The 18,163-nt window shown below is 43.6% G+C and overlaps 1 protein-coding gene across 1 annotated transcript; it reads left to right on the top strand.

Moving 5' to 3' along the window:
• The first annotated feature begins 768 nt into the window (after positions 1-768).
• LOC122745598 (zinc finger protein 420-like) lies at positions 769-12,681 on the top strand. The gene is made up of 4 exons (XM_043990966.1): positions 769-927; positions 2,773-2,899; positions 5,891-5,986; positions 9,500-12,681. Exons 1-4 carry the CDS (start codon positions 925-927, stop codon positions 11,686-11,688), a joined length of 2,415 nt encoding a protein of 804 aa, XP_043846901.1. The 5' UTR covers positions 769-924; the 3' UTR covers positions 11,689-12,681.
• The last annotated feature ends 5,482 nt before the right edge of the window (positions 12,682-18,163 follow it).

The following is an 18,163-nucleotide window of genomic DNA, read 5'->3' as shown; positions in this document are numbered from 1 at the left end:
CGCCACAACAATCAGACTACCTAAAAATTGTGTTATCGATCTAGAAAAAATAATAGCAAAATTCATCTGGAAGAACAAAAGGCCAAGAATATCAAGGGAACTAATGAAAAAAGAAATGCCCAGGAAGGTGTGCTAGCTGTACCAAATCTGAAGCTTTTCTACAAAGCAGCAGTCATCCATACCATTTGGTAGTGGCTAAGAAATAGCATGGTGGATCAGTGGGATAGGCTGGGCACAGGAGACAGAGTAGTGAATGACTATAGTAATCTACTGTTTGATAAACCCAAAGACTCCACCTTCTGGGAGGGGAACTCAGTTTTTGACAAAAAACTGCTGGAAAACATAATGTTCACTTCTAAGTGTGTTTTGCCTGCACATCTGACCTGAGGGTCAAACATCCCACTTATGGCTGTGGGAGAAAGCCTTCCATGAGCCCACATTCTAATGCAGATGAGGAGACATTCATTCCAGTGACCTCAGGATGGGCAGTTACTAATGCTACAGAGAATCCCAGTTTTCCTAAGAGCCATCTGACTGCATCCCCCTCCTTTCACTTGTCCTGGTGGCCTGAGGCCAGAGGGAGATGGGGGAGGAGGAGCTCTGAGAGATGCCCCGCCTGGTGGGAGGACAGGGCTGGGAGAAGGGAGGGAGGCGGGGTCCTGAGCCGCTGGCCCCTATGTGATTGGCTGGTCCTGGGGCCTCAGGGGCTGGGCCAGGTGCAGGAGGCCCTCCCAGGGTGCACTGCCTGGAAGCAGGAAGCCCCGCCTCCTTCCCTGGGAGCCTCCTCCCCTGAAGCTGCTATCTCTGCTTCCTGGAAGCCAGCTGCCCAGGCTCAGGTCCCTGGCGCACGTGGATCTGAGCCCGGACCCTGCACAGACCCTGTCTACTGTCTGCTGCCCGTGCCACCGGGCCTCGTCTGGCGTCATGGTGAGTGCCCTGCAGGCCCCAGGGACACACCTCCCTCCCAGGCCTGGCCCCCGCCCCCTCACTCTTTTCCAGCCTCCCAGTCCAGGGTCGCCTTCCCCAGGTTGACCATTGCAGTGGATAAAGCACCATTGGGTCCCACTTTCCCGATCTTCAGAATTTGCCTCCGAAAACCCAGAAGTCCCAGCTCCTGCCTTCAGGCCCAGCCCCCGTAAGGATCCATGGCTTCTGCCTGCCCTGAGGACCCCCACCTTGGTTGTAGGAACCAAAGTTCTGTCCTGGCCCCCCTGATTTCAACCCGCTACTCTTGGGCCGCTTGCCCCTCTGCCCCCCTTCCCCAGGCCTCCTGCTTCCCTGCCCCCACTTCCTTGGCTTTTAAATACAGATTTTCATTTAAAGGTTTCAGTTCCCAATCCTGTCCCTCCCTCCCTCCCTCCCCTTACCTCCCTGAGGAGGTAAGGACTCAGATATAGGTTATATATGTACAATTACGTAAAACATTAGCAGTCGTTTTCTATAAGAAAACTCCAGTAAGAGAAAGAATGAAAGTGAAAAAATACTGTGCTTCAGTCTGTGTTCACTCAATATCAGCCCTTTCAACTGATGGTGTATTTGGTGGTAGTGGTTACTTGCTTTTTCTGAACTGTGTTTGTCTGCTGTGTTTTCCATGACTGCACGTGTATAACATACTGAGTTCTTAAGGCGGGAGGGGGGGGTAGAGAAGAAGGAAGAGAATTTTTTAAAACCGATGTTACAATCTGTTTTTACATGTAAGGTGGGGGAAATTCTAAATTAATTTATTATCTAATTGAAAAATAGGTATCACTTCTTTCTCTGGAGGTGGATAGTCTTTTGGGATCGTCTTGGATCGTTGTCTTGCTGAGAAGAGTTATCCCACTTCCTCAGCATCCTGGTTCTGCTCTCCTCACTAGACATCATGCCCTACGTGTCTTCCCAGGCCCTTCTGAAATCATCCTGCTTGTCCTTTCTTGTAGCACCGTCATATTCCATCACCATCACGGACCGCAGCTTGTCGAGCCATTGGATGCCTGCCGGTCCCCCTGTCTGGGGCTTTGGTCTCGGGCTTCCCCTGGTGTTTCCCTGGAGGCCCCATTTCAGAGCCCTCCCCATCCTCAGCCTTCCCCAGCTTCAGTCCCTCCTAAGTCAAGCAGTCTTGTTGTCTAGATAGTGTGGGTTAGCTAGGGAGAGGGGATGCAGAGAAGAGGAGCTCTGACTCAGGAGTCATTTGCTGCTCTGAAGGGGATCCCGAGCCCCCTCTGTCTCCTGTCATTTCTGTGACCATTAGAGCTTTTATATTAGCCCTTTCTTCATGCATACAGCAACTACCCTCATTCAGCTTCTTCACACCTCTTAAGTTGACTCCTGGAATCAGGCCTGTTTGAGAACAAAGCAACTACAGGTGGAAAGCAGTAGGCCCTGAATAGTGCCCTTTGAGGTGTTGTTGCCTTGCCTTGCCTTTATAGCTCTACGTTTTACATACAGTGCCTCAAAAGTCTACTTGTCCTGGGGTGTGAGTGGGTGGAATTGCCGGCCCTGGGGGCAACTAGCACTTGGAGGACCAGGAGAGCTTGGACACAGGGTTGAGATTTCTAGGAAAACGTTTGAGACAAATAAAAGGTCGACAAGAGAGGGAATCGAGCAGGAGACGATCTTCCCTACCATGGAGCAGTGTTCTCTGACACCAGCAGTGATCCACATTATTCTGAGAGTAAGGGCTGGTTCTGACTCTCATCAAGGGTATGGACCTTTGGGCAAATCCCTTCCTGCTGGACTATTGAATTCTGAAGTGTCTTTCAGCTCTTTGTCCTCTGACTTCTGATGATTTAGGAGACGGTGACATTCAAGGATGTGGCTGTGCGCTTCACCAAGAAGGAGTGGGGCCTCTTGGACCCCCCTCAGAAGGAGTTGTACAAGGAGGTCATGCTGGAGAATGCCCGGAACCTGCTCTCCCTGGGTAAGGACACTTCCCCTGGTAACTCTGAGTCTCCAGTCAAAGGGAATATCTTCATTCCTCAATGTGCAGGGTTTGAAACATTAATGAAATGCTAGAATGGGAAAAGTGCTAGTTTCCTGGGTCCAAGACACAGGGCCCTCCTGCTGCCCGGTTTCCCTAGAGAAAGTCTTTGCATTGTGTAACAGGAAACTGAGGGTCTCCTTTGTGTCTCCTGAAGTTGTCTCTTACCAATTCTAGGTGGTCACAGATCCAAGATCAAATCAGTGTGGAAGCGACTCAGATATGAAACTAATCCCAGAGGTTGGATGTAAATGTTGTCTGTTGTAGGCATTAAAATTAGCCTCAGGTTCCCCAAGCAGAGCTGCCCCTGCCCCTCCATTTCAACTGCAGGGTGGGGGGGCCTCTGAACTGGCTAAGCTTCGTAGACAAAAAACCCCAGACCCTGGGCGTGGCACAGCACAGCCCTTGCACACAGCAGAAAGGCACACAAAAAATCTCAGGAACACTGGAGTTTGTTTTGCTCAGCACCCAGCTCCCTGTGCGCACGGCATGGGGCTCAGCTGACACTGGGGTGGCCAGCCTGAGTTTCACCTAAGAAAGGAGGTTAACAAAAAGAGACACAGGGAGATGTAAGGGGGTGGACAAAGTGAAGGGAGCAGTGAAGCAGGGGGCTTTTGAGTTAAAAGAAGCATGGGCCTGAGAAAGTTGGAGAGGACTGAAGGCCAACCTGTCTGAGGGAGGCGTGGCTGCAGGCCACAGAGGCAGTGGCCAGCATACCCTTAGGAGAGGGAGTTAAAAGAAAAAGTGGAGAGTGTTGGCTGAGATTTCAGGTTGTATATCTTATTTTCCTGTATCCTTATTTCTGAATTGTTTCATATAAATAAGCCCTGCTTTATTAATTAAAAAGAGGCATTTGCTTATCAATTTGGGAAAAGCTGTGTGAAAATGTTTAAAGGCCCATATTAAGCTAAAAGCAGTCAGAGAGCCAGCCAAAAGTCCACAGATTAGGGCCCAAGTTAAGTTGAAATAATATTTTTACACTGTCAAATCTCTGAGAACTGCTCAGGCAGATTTTCCTTGCCACCCTTCCACTTGGGGGTGGGTCTTGTATTTGGAATAATCTTCTTTTTAACAAGCCTCAATTGGTAGCCTAAAGCACTCATCCCTACTTTAAGAAGTTTGTCCTTAATCTTCCTTCCTATTGCCCTCAAATTCCAGCACAGATGGTGGGAAAGAACAGAAGAGAATAAGCATTGATTTCCACCTATTATTTGCCAGGTGTTCTCCCAAGTGCTTTCTTTCTATTACAGTAATGACAATATTGTTTTAGGAAAGACTTTTAGTAAATAAGTTATTTGACTCTAAATGACATATGAAGGAAGATGCTAGCTCCATCCAGAGAAAAAACCGATACACAGAAACATATATAAAATAATTTTACATATAGGTATATATGTATGTGTATATGTATGTGGCATTTTAAATTATTGGGGGGGACCTGTCTCTGTGCTAAGTTATTGGGCAACTTAGCTGGGATTTCTAATATATTGCTACTTTTAAATTAGAGGTTATTGCAGTGGTTTAGGCATTAAGCATTTATTAAATCATATTAAATGTTAGTAAAGAGAGAGCACATAGCTCCAAAATTCAGAAGCCCTGTATTACCTAGATAGAGAAGAGACCAAGGGGGGATGCCTGGCTGCCTCCTTCAGCATCCCTAGGCCAAGAGAGTGCATGAGAGAATGTAAGCCTCCTTCAGTCCAGAGGAGAGGCAGCCCTTACACAGTGCTCAAAGCTAATTGGCTAGCTTCATTCAAATCCACTGGTTGACAGGACCTTAAAAAAAAAGAAAAGAAAAGAAAAAAAAAGCGGCAGCTAGGTATCCCAGTGGATAAAGCATTGGCCCTGGATTCATAAGAACCTGAGTTCAAATGCGGCCTCAGACACTTGACGCTTACAAGATGTGTGACCCTGGGAAAGTCACTTAACCCTCATTGCCCCACAAAAAAAGACAGGGCCTAAGGGGGTTCGATACCAAAATGAGCAGTGCTGGGCTGTTTTCTATAAAGGCAAAGGCTTTCGGGCAGGGGTGGTTTCTATTGACTCTACTGAGTTTGATTTCCATTTCTAAGGACTCTGGGCTGTCTCTGACAAACCAGTCAGACTTTCTGAGGTGGGGTAGGGTCACTGGGTCCCCCAAAAAACCCATCATTAATAATTATGTGTGTGTGTGTGTGTGTGTATACACATCTATTTCTCGGCAATGGTAATCATCTAGGTTGGGGGTGGGAGGGAAGAAAAAATTGACATGATAATTTTGTTTTCTATTTGAGACGAACAGCAAGTTGTGCACAGTAGATATAACTTTTGTCTGAAATGATTTTTTTTCTTCTCACGTTATAGAAATACTTGTTTCATTCCATAAATTAAAAATCAAATTTTAAAAAATGTTTTGCCATTTGATCCTCACAATAACGTTCCAAATTAGATGATAGGAAACTGAAGCAAACAGAGGCTAAGTTTCTTGCCATGGGGCACGAAGCTACGAACTGTGTGAAGCTGGATTTAAACTAAGGTCTTCCTGTCTCTGGGCCCAGGGCTCTCTCTACTGCACTACCAGCTCCCTTTAACCTATGGAAGGAGTCCATCTTTCTTTGGAGAAGGTGCACCAAGCCCACATTTTCTTATTCCAAGGTGCCTGTCGATCAGGCTCAAGGCTGCTCTGGGGTTAGAGGCTTCTTCCAGAATGGAGCATAACAGGATGGGAGTGGGGGGTGAGGACTTGTCTGTTTCTCAGAACAGGTTGTACAACACCTCCTATTTTGGGTTATTTGCATTACAAGCACTAATGGGGGAGTATAGACTCACATGTGTGAACATGATGGGGTGAACCTCAAAATCAGGTGGTCCTGCATCCTCTCTCCTTTCCCTGAGGAGGACTAAAGTTGAAGTTTCTCTCCATCCTCATCTCTAACTGCTTTTCTTGCCCAGGTCTTCCAGTTCCCAGAGAAGATGTGATCTCTTATTTGGAGCCAAGGGAAGCACCAGGGATGCTGGAGCAAGAAGGCCTGAGGCACTGCTCTGCAGGTGAGTGAGGTGACAGCAGGTATAGGAGACTTTGGATGACAGGAGACCTCTAGGGGTTGGGGGAAGCAAGGGCTCGATTTCAGTGCACAAAGACCTTGGGAATCTTTCTCGGATACTTCCTAGCAGCGGCTTCCCAGGCCAATCACTGAGCCTCAGTTTCTGGATCTGTACAATGAGGGGACTGGACTTCTCCTCCTTTTAGCTGGCTTCCAGTGATCCTCTGGGATTCTGTAAGAAGTCATTGTTTAGAATCTGTGGGCATGGAATTCTCCTGGAAGTGGGTAAAGGGATGAGGCTGTCCATTATCAGCTCTCTCTTAGAACTTCTTCAAGTCTAAAAACACTTGAGTGCCTGCTGCAAGCCAGGCCCTGTGCCAAGCACCAGGGGCGTAAAGAGGGGCAGGGCACACCCCCCACTCTCATGAAGCTCACGGTCCGCTTGGGCAGACAACAGGCAGGATGAATTGGAGGCGGTCAAGAGAGGGAGGGTCCTAAATTTAAAGGGGAATGGGAAATTACTGGGGCAGGAGGGCTCTACCTGGGGCTTCAGGGAAGCCAGGGTGAGGATTCCAGGCAACAAGGAGAGGGAAGAAGACCCCTGGAGTCCCGAAGTGCAGTGTTCTGTTCACAGAACAGAAAGGAGGCCCATATCCCTGGATGATACCATATATGGGAGGAGGGGAGAATAGGCAGAGAGAAGCCTGTACAAATAGCAGAGGCCTAGAGAGGATTTTCTATTTGATCCTTTTGCTGGGGAGCCACTGGAGGTTGCGGAGTAGGTGGTGACTTGGTCAGGTAAGAGCTTTAGGAAGATGAACTTGACAACTGGGGGGGAGGAGTGACTGGATTGGGGGGAGGCTTGAGGCAATGGGACCAACCACGAGGCTCTTGCAGGATCTCAGGTGTGAGATGATTGAGTCCCCAATGAAGAAAGGGACAGTGTTGGAGGAGATGTTACAAAGGGGGAATCACAGGACTTTGAGGCAGACTGAATATGGGGGCAAGGAGTGTGAATGTGTGAGAGGCAGTGAGATGCGAGATTACACTATTGGAAGGATACCCCAGAGAGCATTAGGAAAGCAGGAAGAGTTTCATTTTGGATATAGTAGAAGGAGAACCAGCAGGGAGTCATGTCACTAAAATCTAGAGAGAAGAGTATCGAGAAACGGGGGTGATTGACTGTGTCAAAGCCTGCAGGGAAGTCAAGAAGCAAGAGGGTTAAGAAATGGCCATTGAGGGCAACTAGGTGGCGCAGTAGATAGAGCACCGGCCCTGGAGTCAGGATTACCTGAGTTCAAATCCGGCCTCAGACACTTAACACTTACTGGCTGTGTGACCCTGGGCAAGTCACTTAACCCCAATTGCCTCACTAAAAAAAAAACAAAACAAAAAAACCAAAACAAAACAAAAAGAAATGGCTATTGAGGGCCGCTAGGTGGCGCAGTGGATGAAGCACCGGCCCCGGAGTCAGGAGCATTATTTTTATTTTTATTTATTTTATTTTTTATTTATCAATTGGCCGCTGAATTGAGCAATTTCAAGATTGTTGGTGATCTCAGAGGAAAGGTTTTCAGTCGCACTATGAAGTTGGGAGCTAGACTGCAGTTCCAGAGAAAGCCGGGGAGAGGCATCGGAGACACCCATGGGCAGTGGCAATCTCCAGCCGCTTCTTCCTGAAAGATGTTGGACAGTCTCTCCTGGGGAGGCATGGATCATGGGAGGGTGCCCTGAGACAGAAAGGGTTTTATTTGTGGTAATAGGGAAGGAATCGTTAGTGTGGGAGAGACTGAAAATGGGTGAAGGACGGGGATATTAGAGGAAGAAGTATGTTGACACAGAAGAAGGAGTTGAAGGGGATCATTTTCACACATAAGGAGGTTTGCTTTAGCAAGCAGAGGGATGATCTTCTCATCTGTGACTGGGCCAAAAAGGAAAAGAAGACATCTGACTTATGTGAGATGAGAGAAGATAGCCCTGGATAAATGTCCAGTTTCTTTCAGTGAAATAAGAGAGCAAGGTCTCAGGTGAGAAGGTGTGGATAGGGGCTGGGGATGAATGAAAAGATGTAGAAAAACTGCTGTGCTGAGTAGCCCAGGGAGTCGGTCAGGGCGATCTCAAAGCATTGGCTGGCCATGATGAGGCCCCTCGGAGATTACGGAGCCTAAATGGGTAGTGGACCCAGGCAGCCTGGATGCATGATTTTCCCTCTCTCTCATCCGGTAGCACCTGAGGGTGGAGTAAAAGCTGCTGCCTTACTTTGAAGTCATCCAAGGAATAAATCATCAGCCCAAGTCCCTTTCCTGATTTCTGTGGCTCGGTGTCTGTCCCTTCCTTGGAGAATTGTTGGCCAGGTTCATGGAGGTGACCACCACCTCAGTTTAGGAAGCGGGGAGGGAGAGACTAGCAGGCATCCCATTGCATGAGATCCTTCGGGATCCAGAACAAAGCCTCTGGGATCTTCAGTATTGGCTCTGGTCAGGTTTCATCAGGAGGTGATGACATGCAAGAAAGAGACAAACGTGGCTGACTGGGGCAGCTAGGTGGCACAGTGGAGAAAGCACTGGCCCTGGATTCAGAAGGACCTGAGTTCAAACCCAGCTTCAGACACTTGACACTCACTCGCTGTGTGACCGTGGGCAAGTCACTTAACCCTCATTGGCCTGCCTACTCCCCTCGCCCCTCCCCCCAAAAAAAATCCACCATTGCTGAGGTCTGAATGTATTGTTAACAACCAGGAGAGAGACCATAATACAGGGACTGAGGCAAGGGGTAGTTCCTGGGGGCAGCTAGGTGGCACGGTGGAAAAAGCACTGGCCCTGGATTCAGGAGGATCTGAGTTTAAATCCAACCTCAGACACTTAATATTTACTAGTAGTGTGACCTTGGGCAAGTCTTTTAACCCTCATTGCACCCCCCCCCCCAAAAGTGGAGAGGAGTAGGTCCTGCTATCAGTCACGGGCCCAGTCAAGAAACACTGATTAAACACTTTCTGTTTTTATGCATTGTGCTAAGCCATGAAGATACAAAGGAAGGCAAAAGACAGTCCTTGCTGTCAAGGAGCTCAGAATCTAGTGCAAACAATGAAAGGGAAAGAGAAATGGGAAGAATAAAAGTGGAGACAATAAGTCTATTAATGTGGACAGAGCATGCCCACTCACAAGGTTTGTATTCTAGTCTTAGCTGCTGGGATATGGGTCAAGTCACCCAGCCAATCTGAGGTCATGGCCTGAGTTGTGAATGTGATGAAAATGCCAGCCCATCCTGTGTCACTGGTTTCTTGTGAGGATCCCATGTGTGTGTGAAGTTCTTTGTAAATTAAATCATCGTTGGGATGTGAGCTAATGACATTTTATAATCATTGATTTTGCCCATGTAAGTTTGAAGATTCTTTTCTTTGCCTGGGGCAACAGAATGTAAATGAGGTTTTGTTCTGCTGGTGAAGGCAAGGGAATATAAATAAATATGTGTCTGTAGAGTGCCAGTGTATTTCTGTTTTGTTATTTGTTTCTTTCAGAAGGAGAGATCAGACTTGAAATGAAGGAGAGTAGTGCAGAGCTAAGCCTTTCTCTGGAAGAAACTCACAAGCAAAGACTCACAAGTGACAGTCCCTGTGACTTCTCTTGGAGAGAAATCTGTGCCACACATCAGAGAATCCCCACTGGAGAGAAACTGTATGACTGTAATCAATGTGAAAAGACTTTCAGATCCAGTGGCCATCTTGCAGCCCATCAGAGAATTCATACTGGAGAGAAACCTTATGAATGTAATCAGTGTGGAAAGGCTTTTATACAGAAGTCTAGTCTTAATGGGCATCAGAGAATCCACACTGGAGAGAAACCTTATGAATGTAAGCAATGTGGAAAGGATTTTAGAAAGAGGTCTAAACTTAATGTGCATCAGAAAATCCACACTGAAGAGAAACCTTATGAATGTAAGCAATGTGGAAAGACTTTTAAACAGAGGTCTACTCTTCATGTGCATCAGAGAATCCACACTGGAGAGAAACCTTATGGATGTAAGCAATGTGGAAAGGCTTTTCCAATCAGGTCTAAACTTAATATGCATCAGAGAATCCACACTGGAGAGAAACCTTATGAATGTAAGCAATGTGGGAAACTTTTTACAATCAAGTCTAGTCTTACTGTGCATCAAAGAATCCATACTGGAGAGAAACTTTATGAATGTAAGCATTGTGGAAAGGCTTATACTACCTGGTCTAATTTTGAACAACATCAGAGAATCCACACTGGAGAGAAACCTTTTGAATGTAATCAGTGTGGAAAGTCTTTTACAATAAAGTCTGAATTAAATGTGCATCAGAGAATCCACACTGGAGAGAGACCTTATAAATGTAAGCAATGTGGGAAGGCTTTTATAAACAGTTCTAAACTTAATTTGCATCGGAGAATCCACACTGGAGAGAAACCTTATGAATGTAAGCAATGTGGAAAGGTTTTTACAAGCAGGTCTATTCTTAATGTGCATCAGAGAATCCATACTGGAGAGAAACCTTATGAATGTAAGCAATGTGGAAAGGCTTTTTCACAGAAATCTAGTCTTAATGTACATCAGAGAATCCACACTGGAGAAAAGCCTTATGAATGTACTCAGTGTGGAAAGGCTTTTTCAGATGGGTCTGTTCTTAATGGGCATCGGAAAATCCACACTGGAGAGAAACCTTATGAATGTAAGCAATGTGGAAGGGCTTTTGCAATGAGATCTACTCTTAATGTGCATCAGAGAATCCACACTGGAGAGAAACTGTATGACTGTAATCAATGTGAAAAGACTTTCAGATCCAGCTCCAATCTTGCTGCCCATCAGAGATTTCATACTGGAGAGAAAGCTTATGAATGTAATCAGTGTGGAAAGGCTTTCAAATATAAGAACAGTCTTGCTACACATCGTAAGATCCATACTGGAGAGAAACCTTATGAATGCAATCAGTGTGGAAAGACTTTTACACTGAGGTCTAGTCTTAATGTGCATCAGAGAATCCACACTGGAGAGAAACCTTATGAATGTAAGCAATGTGGTAAGGCTTTTAGAAACAGGTCTAAACTTAATATGCATCAGAGAATCCACACTGGAGAGAAACCTTATGAATGTAAGCAATGTGGAAAGGCTTTTACTACCTCATGTAATTTTGATCAACATCAGAGAATCCACACTGGAGAGAAACCTTATGAATGTAATCAATGTGGAAAGACTTTTACACAGAAGTATAGTCTTAATATGCATCAGAAAATCCACACTGGGGAGAAACCATTTGAATGTAAACAATGTGGAAAGGCTTTTAGAAACAGGTCTAAACTTAATATGCATCAGAGAATCCACACTGGAGAGAAACCTTATGAATGTAAGCAGTGTGGAAAGGCTTTTAGAAAGAGGTCTGGTTTTACTGTGCATCAGAGAACCCACACTGGTGAGAAACCTTATGAATGTAAGCAATGTGGAAAGGTTTTTACAATGAGGTCTAGTCTTACTGAGCATCAGAGAATCCACACTGGAGAGAAACCTTATGAATGTAAGCAATGTGGGAAGGCTTTTACACAGAAATCTAGTCTTACTGTACATCAGAGAATGCACACTGGAGAGAAACTTTATGAATGTAAGCAATGTGGAAAGGCTTATAGAAAGAAACACTCTCTTGTTCAACATCAGAGGATCCACACTTTGGAGAAACCTTATGAAGGTAATTGATATGGAAAGACTTTTACACAGAACTCCCATCTTACTCAACATCAGAGAACCCTCTCAGGAGAGAAACCTCATGAATGTGGAAAGAGTTTTACTCAGTGAGACACTCTTGCTCAGCATCAGAGAATCCACAGTGGAGAGAAACCATAGGAATGTAATCAATATGGAAAGGTTTTTACATGGAGAGATACTTTTGCTCTACATCAAAGAATCCACATTGAGAGCAATTATGCCCGAAGAATTATTAAACTGCCTATAGCCTTTGAACCAGCAATATCACTATACTATCTCTTCACAAACATGATTTGAGAAAAATTCTCTTTGTACTACAAAAGAACTGGAAATTGCAGAGGTGCTATCAATTGGGGAATGGTTGGTCACATTGTAATATACAACTGTGAAGGAATACCACTGTGCTATAAGAAATAATGAGCTTGGGTTTTGGAAAACATGGGAAAATTTGCACAAAATAATGAAGAGGAGAATAAGCAGAACTAGGAGAATTTTGTGTATAGCAATGCTGTTAAGTCATTTTGACTGTTATATATACCCAAATTAACTACAAAGGATATGAAGACAATATTTGAGAAAAAGATTATTTTGTTATTACATTAATAATGATTTTTATATATGGGTCCCAAATATCCTCTCCTTTTTGCTTAACTATTCAAAACCTCTTCTCTCAAGAACGTTGCTGATGTTGCCCAAAGAATTCACTCCACCCACACCATCTTATCTAAGTGGAATTCTTACTCTAGCCTCACCAGGTAGGACTAGGTGGAAAATAGATGCTTTTGTATAGATTGCTGGAGGTGACATGATCTAGGAGAGTGCTGACAAAATCAGTTATGTCTCTCAGTCCCTCCTGGGTAAAAGCTCACCTCATAATATTCATTCTCTATTATTGTGCTATAAGAAATAACAAGCAGAAAGGCCTGGAAAGACTTGTGTGAACTGATGTATAGTGAACTGAGCAGAACCAAGAGAACACTATGCACAGAGACAACAATATTGTTTGATGAAGAACTGTGAAAGCTATTCTCAACAATATAACGATCCAAGACAATCCCAAAGGACTATTGATGAAACATACTATCCACCTCCAGAAAAGAACTGATATTGATGGAAAAAACTGAAGCATGCTATTTTTCACTTTCTTTAAATTTTTTTATTCGAAATGACTAATATGTACAAAATAACTAATATGGTAGTGTTTTACATAATCATCCATGTATAACCCATATCTGATTGCTTACCACCTCAGGAAGGGGGGAGAAGAGTGAGAGAAGGAGGGATAAAAATTGGAACTCAAAACTACAAATAAAAATGTTTATTACTTTACCTCTCTCAATTGTTTTGGTTTTTTTTTTGGGGGGGGGGGGTGAGGCAATTGGGGCTAAGTGACTTGCCCAGGGTCACACAGCTAGTAAGTGTCAAGTGTCAAGATTTCCTGAAGTCTTATAAATTATCTTAGGTTGGAAGATTGTGTATCTCTGTCTTTTTGTAGGTTCTGTAGTTTCAGAATCTATTTAGAGGCTTGATTTAATGTTCTTTTTGAGGGAACCGAAGGAGAGCTCAGGCAGCTTGCTGGCTTCTCTCCGCCATCTTGGCTCCAAAAATGTTTATTACTTTAAAAAAAAAAAAAGATTCACTCGGGTGCATTGTCCAGACCTGTTAGGAGTGGAGAGGAGTTCACTACATTGCTCCCTCTCTTTCTGCCACCCCCAGAAACATTATCCTCAGTTTTCATAAGTTGAGAAAACTGAGAGAGATGTTAAGGATTTTGCCCAGAGTCACACAGCTATTTAGTGTTTGAGGCTTGATGTGAACTAAGGTCTTCCCCCAAGATGACTCTTTTTGTAAAATTTCACTCATGACATTAGCATAATATTAAAAGTATAAATTATTTGGGGTAGTGCTGTCATTTTTATTATATTAACAGAACTTAGCCATGAGCACTCAATATTCTTTGAGCTTTTAGGTTGGCCTTCATTTCTTTGGGAATTCCTTTGTAATTGAATCTGTACAACTCTTATATGCTTTGGGAGACTGATCCCCAGATATCCTTTGCATATTTTACTTGTTCAGAATAGGATTTCTCTTTCAATTATTCCTTCAATTACTCAATTATTCCTTCAGTTATGTACTTTGTTATTATCTAGAAATGCTTAGTTACTTTTGAACATTCATTTTGTAACCTGTAACATTGCTTAAGCTATTAATTGTCTTTTTGATACTTTGTGATTGCCTGGGTTTTTCCCAATAAATCATCAAATATATCATCAGTGAACAGGGATAGTTTAAGCTCTTTACTTGTCTGTATGCCTTTACTTCCTTTCTCTTGTCTTATTGCTATTGCTATCATTTCCAGAAGAGGGGAGAGAGTAACCATCCTTGCTTCACCCCTGCATTTATTAGAAAAGATCCTAATATAACCCTATTTCATGTGATACTTGTAGTTTTAGATATATGTTTTTGTGATACTGAAAATGGTCCCACCAACTCTATACTTTTCACTATATTTTTAGCATAAGTGGGTTGTCCTTTCAGACTACCAAAAAGTATTTCATTGAGCTAGAAAAAAATTCATATGAAAGCACAAAAGGTCAAGAATATCAAGGGAATTAATGGGAAAAAATGCAAAGGAAGGTGGCTTAGCGGTACCAGACTTAAAACTATATTATAAAGCAGCGGTCATCAAAACTGTTTGGTACTAGCTAAGGAATAGAGAGGATGATCAGGGGAATAGGTGAGGCACACAAAACACAGCAGTCAATGAATAGAGAAATCTCCTGTTTGATAAACCCAGACTCTCATCTCCAGGATAAGAACTCACTATTTGACAAAATGCTCCGAAAACTGGAAAGTAGTGTGGCAGAAACTAGGCCTAGACCAACATCTTACACCATACACCAAAGTAAAGTCAAAATGGATACAAGATCTAGACATAAAGGGTGATACCATAGGCAAATTAGAAAAGGAAAGAATAATTTCCTTGTCAGAACTGTGGAGAGGGAAAAATTTATGACCAAAGATGAGATAGAGAACATCATAAAGTGCAGAGTGGGTCATTTTGACCACATTAAATTAAAAAGTTTCTGCACAAACAAAACCAGTACAAACAAGATTAGAAGGAAAGCAAAAAGCTGGCAAACTGTTTTAAAGGTCTCATACCCAAAATGTATAGAGAACTGAATCAAATATATAAGAATACAAGTCATTCACCAATTGAGAAATGATCAAAGGATATGAACAGGCAGTTTTCAGATGATGAAATTAAAACTATTCTGAGTTACCACCTCATACCTATCCAACTGGCTAATTTGACAAAAAAGGAGAATGATAAATATTGGGAAAGCTGTGAATTGATCCAACCATTCTAGAGAGCAATTTGGAACCATGCCCCAAAGGCTGTAAAACTGCACACCCTTTGATAAGGAAATACCACTACTAGGTCTGTATCCCAAAGAGATCACGGAAAAGGGAAAAGGACCCACTTGTACAAAAATATTTATAACTGCTCTTTTTGTGACAACAAAGTGTAGAGAATTCAGAGGGCCAGAGGCCTTTTCTGAAGTTCCCCTCCCCGCGGTTATGCCCAAACCTTTGGGCTGGAGGAGGAATAGTCAAAATATTCTGAGATTCAAGGACAGGGAGTAAGGAAAACAGCCTGGGAAAAGTTCTCCTGGGTCTCAAGATATAACCTAAAGTCAGGTGCTTGAATATGCTCTATCTGTCACTTATAGCTTAATGGATGCTTTTGTTATTCAAAAATTTTCTCACGAATTCATGCTTTGTTTCACTATAAGAGGATAGCTAGGCAGGGGAACAAAGAAGCTTGCTGCATTTTAGAAAGGAAGCCTGCCTCCTGTGCTTCATCCTGCCTTCTGCCCCTTTTTCATTCCCCAGATTTGAAACACAGATCATTTCAGCAAGGAACTGGAAATTGAGGGGATGCCCATCAGTTGGGGAATGGCTGAACAAGTTGTGGTATATGAATGTAATGAAATGCTATTGTAAAAAAATATTAACTGCCTTACTAACCTGTAAACTTTCTATAGGCTGTCTGAAAGCTTTTAGCTGGACCCAATCTGTAAAAGGTTTAATATGTGAAGAGCCAATTGGGAAGCTCCCCCTCCCCCACTGCCTCTCCCAGCCTAATAACAAAAAGATTAGGAATCTCCTTTCAATTTAAGCAAATACCAGGGTTTATTGAGGTGAATAAACTTAGAAATAAGAATAGAAGTAGGATAACACAACCTGACTGTGTTTTAACTTTCTTCCTGCCGAAATCTCCTCCCACGTCTTTCGCCTGTGGGTGTGGGTGTGGCTGCCGCTGCCACGGCTGCCTACATTTACAACCGCCGAGCCGCATCTCCTTCTCTGGTCATGCCCCCCTTTCTCTGTAGTGTCTCCCTGCATCTCCTTTCTCAGTCCTTCTGCCAACCACCACTCCTCTTCACTACCTCCTTCACTCTTCACTCTCCCCCCAGGCTATATATCCCTTCTTTCCCTCAGAAACCTCAGGCCTGGGCCACCCCACCCCCCAAGCTAATTTGCTGGCTGCGTCCAGGGAAGGTGTTCAAGGCCAGCAGGGGCACTAAGCCCCTGTGCTAGGTATGCCTGGAGCCGGGGGCTGGGCCAAGAAACCCTGGTCATACCTGGGTTTTCCATGCATATCCCCGATGATCAGGGTGTGGGCTCACAAGGCTTACATGCCTGGGGCAGTTTTGGGGAGAGCAGTAATGCTGGGGGAAGGGTGCCTGAGGCTAATTTTAGCCACTTACACTATTGTGCTATAAGAAATGATAAGCATATGAATTTCAGAAAAACCCAGAAAGACATGAATTGATGTTGAGTGAAATGTTCTCCAAGAGAACATTGTATACAGTATCAAAATTTTGTGATGATCAACTGTGATGGATTTGGCTCTTCTCAGCAATGCAATAATCCAAGACAATGGAAAATGCTTTCCACATTCAGAAAAAGGACCCAGGCAGCCTGGTTTCATGATTTTCTCTCCCTCATTCAGTAATATGTGAGAAGGAGTGAAGGCTGCTACCTTCCTTGGAAGTCATGCAAGGCTAAGATTTTAATAAATCATCAGCCCAAATCCCTTTTCTGACTCCTAAATTTCTGTCCCATTCCTGGAAAATTGTTGGTCAGGTTCATGGAGGTGACCACCACCTCAGTGTAGGGAACTGGGAGGTAGAGACTAGCAGGTATCCCAGAGCATGAGATCCTCCAGAAGCCAGAAAGAAGCCTCTGAGACCTTCGGTATTGGGTCTGCTCAGGTTCTGTCAGGGTTAGGACCTGACAAAGGTGACTACTTAGAGGTGATTGAGTGCCAGAAAGGGACAGAAACAGGGCTGAGGCCTGAATGTGCATTTAACAACTAGGAGAGAGACCAGAGTACAGGGACTGAGGTAGAGACTAGGGCCTATTATCAGTCCTGGGTCGTCAGGAAATGTGGAAAGGCTTTTACATGGAGAGACACTATTGCTCTAGATCAGAGAATCCACACTGGAGAGCAATTATGCCCAAAGGATTATTAAACTGCCTATAACCTTTGACCTAGCAATACTACTACTAGCTCTATTTGACTTGAGAAAAAGGAAAAGAACCTCTATGTTCTAAAATATTTATAGCAGTTTTCTTTGTGCTAGATAAGAATTGGAAGTTGCAGAGATACTGTCAACTGGGGAATGGCTGAAAAAGTTTTACTATATCATTGTGATGGAATACCACTTTGCTATGAGAAATGATGAGCTTGTTGATTTTGGAAAAAACATGGATTTGCACAAATAAATGAAGAGCAAAATGAGCAGAACTAAGAGAATGTTGTGTACAGTGACAGCAATGTTGTTTCATGAACAACTTTGAGTGATTAAGTCATTTTGACTATCATAAATACCCAAATTAACTACAAAGGCACTATTTGAGAAAAATGATTATTTTGCTATTATAATGACTCTTATATATGGGACCCAAAGATCCTCTCTGTTTTGTCTGGATATTCAAAGCCTGGTCTCTCAAGGACATTTCTGACCTTGCCTAAAGAATTCACCCCACCCAGGCCATCTACTCTAGGTGGGATTCTTACTCTAACCCTACCAGGTATGACTGAGTGGGGAATAGATTCTTTTTTATGGATCACAGGGGATAGAATGATCTAGGAGAATGCTGACATGATTGGAGTAATGTCCCCCTGTGCCTCATTTGAAAAAGTCCACCTCTTATGATATTCTTTCTCATTAATGGTTGACCAAAGATGATTTCTTCCTTCAGAGGCACCCCCTTTTCTAAAGGCTTTTAAGCTTTCAAAGTTGGGGGTAGGTCTTTTGGTTGCCAAGAGAGACCTATGACAATCAATTTAGTAATTATATGCTAGACTAATTAAGAAATTGATTAATTACCAGAAACTCTGTCTCTCAGAAAATTTTTCTTCACCACATATCTGCATCTAGGTAAAGACCTG

This window comes from Dromiciops gliroides, chromosome 3 (assembly GCF_019393635.1).
Source record: "Dromiciops gliroides isolate mDroGli1 chromosome 3, mDroGli1.pri, whole genome shotgun sequence".
In the NCBI taxonomy this organism is placed as follows: Eukaryota; Metazoa; Chordata; class Mammalia; order Microbiotheria; family Microbiotheriidae; genus Dromiciops; species Dromiciops gliroides.
The sequence above is the reverse complement of the archived record's forward strand: the minus strand, read 5'-3'. Positions and strand labels throughout refer to the sequence as shown.